This window comes from Perna viridis, chromosome 5 (assembly GCF_037379345.1).
Source record: "Perna viridis isolate PV_CMFRI_1.1 ecotype Kerala chromosome 5, ASM3737934v1, whole genome shotgun sequence".
Lineage (NCBI taxonomy): Eukaryota > Metazoa > Mollusca > Bivalvia > Mytilida > Mytilidae > Perna > Perna viridis.
In genome coordinates, this window is record NC_142449.1 from 26,127,124 (window position 1) to 26,134,757 (window position 7,634).

Here is a 7,634-nt window from a genome sequence, read left to right on the forward strand (position 1 = left end):
CAAATTACTACAGTACAACGGAAACAGCTTCCCGGGTGTTCATCCCCTGTAATTCTTTTTTTACAACCCGTATGACAATCGCAAATTCTCGGCCAATCTCGTTGATTCCGAGCATTGCCGGGATTGGCCGAGGATGTACCGATTGCCCGTATGACAGAGCCTAGCGGAGTGACACGTATTGAATCATAAAGCGGTTATAGGTCTGTGGAAGAAGTTGAGACACGCCTACTCAGACTGTCTGACTACCAGTAGTAAATGGAATATATGAAACTTTCATTAAAAAGAACAGCAGTGGTAATAAAAAAATAATATACCTCAATGATACGCTCAAGGAGACTTGTTTATTCTCGAAAAAGAATAAGAATTGTATTTCAAACGAGAAAGACAAATATTTTCATGTTTACATAGCGGTTTTCATATTTCATAGCTTGTTATATATAGCAATTTATACATCATATTATAAGATATCTTTTATATATACTTATCAACAAGTATCGTGAAATAACAAACGTAATTTTAACATAAGAAGATGGAAAACTAAAATATATGTACGCTTAATTTGTGAAATATTTCGATGCCACTACAGGTGGACAAAGATCCCCGATGGTATTCTCTATCCCAGTATTTAAATTTGTCAGTCTCGATTTATATCATAGATTATTTACCGAAATATTCAGTATTACGCATTTCAAATTCCCAAAACACTGAGGCTGTATACCGGATATAGCACTATGTAAAACTTCTCAGTGCTACCTTTATTTTCCTGTTTAGACTTTATTGATTTTGAGTACATCTTGTATACAATTATTTATTTGGATTCAGATTTTCCTGTGTACTTGATGAGAGGTTACCCCTTGAAAAATACAGAAATCTATTGTAGTTTTAATTCATTTAGGGCTATTCAATACCATAAAGCCACAATATGGCGTCACATCGAAACAATCCTGCTACATTAAGAGTTCACGAGTATGAACTGTATCTGATCCCGCGTAACAATGAAAGTCCAAAAGAATTAGTGAACAGCCCAATGATGGCATTGAAATTTGATCTAAAAACACAAAATACATTATTTAGATTACAGCTTCTATATTTGTAATACATTACTAATTGATTTCAGCACAAAAAATAATTCTTTCTTAGATGTAAATAAAACGAAAAAATGGTATCCATTTTTTAATATATCAATTGATTCAATGGTTCTTTTACGAGGTAAAGGACATTTTTCATAATTAATATACGTTTTCATGAATACAGATGCTAATTCGACATTAACAGAAATTCCTTTTAGGGCTACTATAGTATCATTTTGTTATGTAGGAGACCTGTGTTGAACTTTTAAATATTAGATCCATCAAAACACAGTCGGAGTGTCGCTCTGAGAGTAATTTATAAGGTCAAATCCCTTTTGCATTGAATAAATAATAAAAGTAGCTTTATTCGTGGGTACCAGTTTTCGTGGTTAAGGGTAAAATGATCAGTTCGTCGATTCTTAAATTCGTGGATTTGACAACTTTATCATACAAACAAATAGGAAATTTCCGTTTAGTATGGAATCAAATTTCGTGGTTTACAAAACCCACAAAAATTAGTACCCCACGAAAAATAATACTTTCACAGTAAAGAAAATGGAATCAGTTGGGGTGAAATAAAAAGAAAAAGAAAGGCAAAGGACAGAGCAGGATAGAGAACCCTAGTGAACATCTTGTGTGTTGCATAACACAAAATGATATGATGATGATAATATGTCGAATATATCCTAAGTTCTAAACCACCGTTGGAGTCAACAAAGGCAATTGACTTCAGTATTTCGGTATTTCAGAATTTATTAAAGCTGGCAAATTAATAAACATAGAATATGCATGCAAACCATCAAAAATGCACCTGATAAATGCATACATAATAATAGAATAAACATTGCACATTGTAGTACTCGTAGCTATTTTTCATCAAAAAGTAAGTAAGTATTACCAAATCCGTTTTTGAAAATTGGTGGAGTCGAACTTTTATTTAAAGTACACAACAGCTTTCAAGACTTTGACTGTTACATATGTGTGAATTTTAGATTATGACGATTTCTTCCATACCTTAAACATATATTAAGTATTCATATTTTGCAAACTGGATGACACAAGACCAATCAAAATTTGATGTTTTAAATTAAAAGGTAAATTTTAGTTCTATGTTATGTATAAAATGCATAATTCAAATTAATACCCTTCGCGTTTCAACTTCTCCATAGTTCTTGCATAATGGTTATAAACACTGTCTGGGGAATATTCTAGATGTCCATAAGGATTCAAACAGTCCCTTTTATTGCATTTACATGGAAAATCTTCATCTTCAACATAACACTGTATACCAGACTTGCAACACGAACATTTATCCGGTACACAACTTTGTCTACAGTTACATCCGCTCTTCCTCCGTGAATCTCGTATTTCCTTACAATCCTCTTCCTCTGATCTGTCTATTTTGATAATCCCGGCTTCACGAAGAAGAAGTCTGCGCTGAGCAGGAGTAAGTCTATATTCCGGTTTCAAGCGCTTTGTTGAAAAATACCAATCTTCATTCTCCAAAGATTTCCCATCTCCCGAACTCTCACTTGTTTTATTACTGTCTCTTGAGTCATTTGGACTTAAAAGCCCCCCAGTCTTGCCAAAAGATTGTTTTCTGGATTTCGCATGATCCTCGAATGAGAGTTTCTCTTCAACTGTATGTTCATATGACATTCCTGCAAAAAAATGTTACCGTAAATCGTGGCAAACCCGACGATAATGAATTAGCGAAATGAACAGGTCAAAGAGGAAAAAAGTCATTTTTGTGTTCTGAGCTTTTCACAAGGGAGCACCAATTTGATTTTTACAACAAACCAAAGTCTATTTTTCCGACGGTGAATTCTTAAACCCCTGCCTTATATTAAATTCCACCTGCTCATATTTTGCCTTAACAATCAATTGCCTGATTCCTTAATTCAGAATACATATAAGAAAATAATATAGGCAAAAAATACTGAAGCACCAAGACAGAAGGACAATTTTAGAAACTTCAGAACCCAAAGACATGTAGCAAACGTGAAAACAGGGCGCAGACTATCAACCTACATAATGTCCAGAAACTAAATTACTAATTAAATTACTGAAAAAAAAAACCAACGGTTGACTCAGTTTACTTTGATTTAGTTGAAATGACAATGTTTTTTAATATTGTACTAAATGCGAGTTACTGTGTATGCTTTACGTACCTAATGTCGAGCCACCTTCGTGTGGAACCCCAGTAAATCCTTGTTCTCTATTGAAATAATATACCGTCACATCGTTGAAATCTACTTTCTTCTTTCGACTTGCTGCATCTGCAAAAACGTTTTTTTATTATTTTTTACAATGTAAGGCAAAAACAATTTATAACAATCTCGGAGGTGTACGAAAGAATTAGGGTGCACTTGATAGACGTGCTATTTTTAAAACTGACATCACGATTTTCTATCCCTAAAATGTAACAGAGACAATAAGTTAGGTTTATAAAAAAAAACGGGTTAACAGTATTAAACCATGTTGTCACCGTGTTGTCAAAGAGGCGGCTGATAACCGTTTCCATTTTTCTCCGAGTAATTACATTAATAATAAACTTCAAGGCTTACACTGAACTTAAGTAGACAATTTAAATAACCTCTATCTAGACATAAATTTGAAATCGAAACTTTATGACAAATGTGATGATTTTGGCTTCCCGATTGTAAACTCAGCTTTCATACGGTGGCAATATACCAATATTTCCAGCCTCATTTCACATTTAATACGTTGTCGTGCATGTAATAAGTAAACTAATTTTCTTAGTAGAGCCAGGATATTGTAAATTAAGCCTCTAAGACAGGTGTGTGTTGATATCACCACAGAACCCAACGAAATTTATACGCTTAAAACAGATTTTACGAGGATTTTACTCGCGTCCAATGAGACGGTTGCCCTTGGAAATTCTTATCCTCGGGAGCACCTGATGTCCGGGGGATTAGTTAAGAAATGAATGAATAATTCTATGCAGAAGCATGATAGTGACCATCAGTGGTTTTTGTATTAGTCCAGATAATGACGTCCGCTAGGGCATCTGTTCATATCTACATGAATGTACAGTGCCAGTGGATACCTGACAGAATACACTGCATGTAAATTTTCTAAATGAATACTGAGAATCTCTATTCAGATTTCAATTATTTAAGTGATTTCGATCAAAATGTAACAGCAAATATATTGTCTCCCTTTAGAGCCTCATATTTACCTTTCTTGTTCATTGCAAAGTGAAACAGGAAGTGTAAAGATAACGACGTTTCGAGTGAAGGACACTGGTGCTGGAATTATTATTTCGAGTGTAAAATCATCACTGCTGGTGCATGACTCGTCCTCGTGTCTCAAAACTAATTATCTCAAGTTAACAGGAAGATGTCATGTCCCAAATAAAGTTTAAACAGATAGCTTACAATACAGGAAGTCATAAAACTAATTTACAAATTGTAAAAGGTTCGAAACAGTAGAATTCCGGCAACAAATGTTTTGATATTTGAGAAAATATTTATAAAATAAATAACAGAAATTTTGCCACAAAAAAACTTCCGAACGAAATAGTGTGTTGATAATCTCTCAAAGAAAACAAACAAATCGGAAATCTTTGGCTTAAAGACCAAGCCTCTAAGGCCCGAGCGAAGCAAGACAAAATTAGTTAGAGTAGAATTGTTTAAAAAAAAATCAAGATCTCACGCAAAAAAAATCCCAAATTATTGGGGGGGGGGGCTTCGCGAGGTCGTCGGGTTTAGGGCACTTCAAGACTTCTTTGATAGGGGTGCTGCTGGGATTCTGTACACCACTCATTCATATATTTTGTTTTTGAAAAATTGTGTAAGTTGAAGTTATTGAAGTTCTTTTAAAGCTAATGACGGTCTTGTTTGTACTGGTGTGGTATTTTTTTTGGGAAAAAAATCATCTTTCTCTCTGGAGTATTGTGAATAGCATTATAAAGTTGTAGGTCGACTTCACAAAGGGACGAATCACTAAAGGGTCGAATTATCATCTATTACATTTCTACAAGTTTCTTTCCCCTTGAAAATCACATTGAAAGAAGTACAATGACGTGATAAATGTTAGTGTCTTATAGATTGATTAAAGACAAAAAAAAATGGCATCATCACAAATTAGAAAGTTTCTTATTGGCCAGGTTGTTGCCAAAGGCACAGAAAAAACAGCTTCTGTACAGGTCAAATGTCCTAAAATGGTCTTGGATAAATTCTTATTGATGGTAAGACTTAGAGTTTCTTTAATACTGTTGCAAGTTTTATTGAGCATATCCTTTATATTTTTATAACGTTATCGAAATATGGCAAGTAAATATGTGAAAAAAGAATTTGCCTTAAAGGTTCTCAATAAAGCATGTCATGGACTGAAAAAAAATCATCTCGGACCCGTCAAGTAATAACAGTGTCTTTCAATGGATGAATCCTGGCAAGAAGTGATTTACAATGTATCTTGCACACATGTCAGATCTGGTGCGAATAAACAGTTATGCAGTAAAAAAATATGACATAAGCCAATCGAAGTAACTTAAGAAATTGCAGGATGTTATTTCTGTTTTAACCACTCGATTGACCTTAATTTGTGTAAGAAGGAGGTGTCATTCAAACTAAATATCTACAGTGCTATCGAAATTGACAAAAGTAACTCTACCCTGACCCATATGGCTATAGATGACATGCAGGTGGGAGGTGGAAATTTCTTGCCTTATGAAAGTACATGTATATATCAAATTTCATATACAAGATTTATTCCATCACAGAAATTGTACAATTTTTTCTAGATTGCCAGGAAAAAAAGTGTCTAGATTTGTTCACACTTTACAAACTGTGTGAGTTAAGGACCAATAAAGGTTGTATATTGACCAAAAGTATTGCTGGTAAAATTCCTGAATAGTTTGTTTACTGCATGGGTATTTGGCATTAAAGTGACATAAAGAAAAATTATAATTGATTTTTATAAAGACGAAGAAAAAATATATCAGTTTAAGGTTACATTGGTTGAACAAATGAGTGGGTTAGTAAAATCATTATATTTTTAAAATTATTTTATATAGACTTATGGAAGGATTTATTGACTTTAATATTGCTTAACTAAAAAATGAAAGTTAAGTGGCATTTCATTAAAAAAATACAAATAAAATGTACCAGGGTAGCCAAAAAAAAGTAGGGTAGGTAGGGTAACCTTAAACAGACATATTTTTTTCTTGGCCTATTGGCCCTAACCAAGTCAGTGTGTAATTCTAAATGGGGTTAATTGGTCACTATTTTTGTAGGGGGTAGAGTAAATAACAGCTAGAAATTTTGCTTTTCAAACTGAAACAGTTAAATCTGCAGTGTGAAATCCCTTTAGAACAGGATTGAAGGCTTCAATGTTTTTATATTTTGGAACATTTCAATTTGCAATGTGAAAACACTTTTGATTTTCTGAAACTGAAAGGGGTAAGGTGTTTTTACAACCTATAGACATGACAATGTATCATTTTCTTTTATAATTCTTTACTATGAAAGGATTGCAGGGTCAGATGAAATTTAGAAGAACTGAATCACTAAATATAACACATTTTTTTAAATAATATATATATTTGATAATTTCTCAAAAAAGAGTTGCATAATAAAGATATCAAACCTGAACTTTAAACTTACTTGTACATTGTTCATGTAATTGATTTGATGAAGTCATTTTTTTTCTTTGCACAATGAATAAAAAATCTTAAAGGTGGATCCAGAAATTTTTAGGAGGGAGCAAGAAATTATGTGACAATATAGGAACTATTAGCACTTGTTTTATTTGATTATTTGCATGGTTATATATTAAATGATATTTGATTAGATTTATGTTCAAACACACAAAACTTGTTTTTTTCATAAGAACAAATGAGGGATAGAGGCATTTTGTTTAGATTTATGTTCAAATACACAAAACTTGTTTTTTTTCATAAGAACAAATGAGGGATAGAGGCATTTTGTTTAGATTTATGTTCAAACACACAAAACTTGTTTTTTTTTTTATAAGAACAACTGAGGGATAGAGGCATTTTGTTTAGATTTATGTTCAAACACACAAAACTTGTTTTTTTTTTTATAAGAACAAATGAGGGATAGAGGCATTTTGTTTTGTTTGTTTATTGCACTTTTTACATTGTTAAAATTTTAGGTGTTAAAATTCTGATTTCAGAAAAATCTAAAACTTTAAGACAAACCAGCTGTGATGCTCCAGCTCTATCCTTATATAACTGATTTCTTTCTTTTTATCTTGTAGTATTTTAATCACCCTGAAGAATTTTGGGCAGCAGAGACTCCTGAATTTCCTTGTAAAGTTGGAGACATTGTAAAAATTGAAGAGCTTTCTGACAGAGTCACACCAACAGTTACTCACCAAGTCTGTGAGCATGTGTTTAAAATAGGGGAAGTTGTTGATCCAGTAACTGGCCGAAAGTGTCGCGCAACTTCATTTATTGATGAATCTATGAGAGATAAAATTAAATCAGAACTGGAGAAAAAATCAGGGAATTGGTTTAAATAATGATGTATTGTACTTTTTTTATTACATGTATAATAAAAATATGTTTTTAGATAA

At 32.8% G+C, this 7,634-nt stretch overlaps 2 protein-coding genes across 2 annotated transcripts; one reads left to right on the forward strand and one right to left on the reverse strand.

The window, feature by feature from the left end:
• Window positions 1-1,160: 1,160 nt before the first annotated feature.
• Window positions 1,161-4,500, reverse strand: LOC148616845 (cysteine/serine-rich nuclear protein 3-like). Its single transcript, XM_088583968.1, has 3 exons — window positions 4,273-4,500; window positions 3,242-3,349; window positions 1,161-2,731 (listed from the first exon to the last, which is right to left on the reverse strand). The coding sequence occupies exons 1-3, from the start codon at window positions 4,283-4,285 to the stop codon at window positions 2,208-2,210; spliced, it is 645 nt and encodes a 214-aa protein (XP_088440094.1). The 5' UTR covers window positions 4,286-4,500; the 3' UTR covers window positions 1,161-2,207.
• A 569-nt stretch (window positions 4,501-5,069) lies between these two features.
• Window positions 5,070-7,634, forward strand: LOC148616846 (small ribosomal subunit protein uS17m-like). Its single transcript, XM_088583969.1, has 2 exons — window positions 5,070-5,283; window positions 7,317-7,634. Exons 1-2 carry the CDS (start codon window positions 5,164-5,166, stop codon window positions 7,578-7,580), a joined length of 384 nt encoding a protein of 127 aa, XP_088440095.1. The 5' UTR covers window positions 5,070-5,163; the 3' UTR covers window positions 7,581-7,634.

Coding starts and splice junctions, on each gene's coding strand:
- LOC148616845 (XM_088583968.1), bottom strand. Junction 2,732..3,241: donor CGAAGGTGGCTCGACATTAG/GTACGTAAAGCA, acceptor ATTTTTTTGCAG/GAATGTCATATGAACATACA.
- LOC148616846 (XM_088583969.1), top strand. CDS start 5,164: ATGGCATCATCACAAATTAGAAAGTTTCTTATTGGCCAGGTTGTTGCC. Junction 5,284..7,316: donor TGGATAAATTCTTATTGATG/GTAAGACTTAGA, acceptor TTTATCTTGTAG/TATTTTAATCACCCTGAAGA.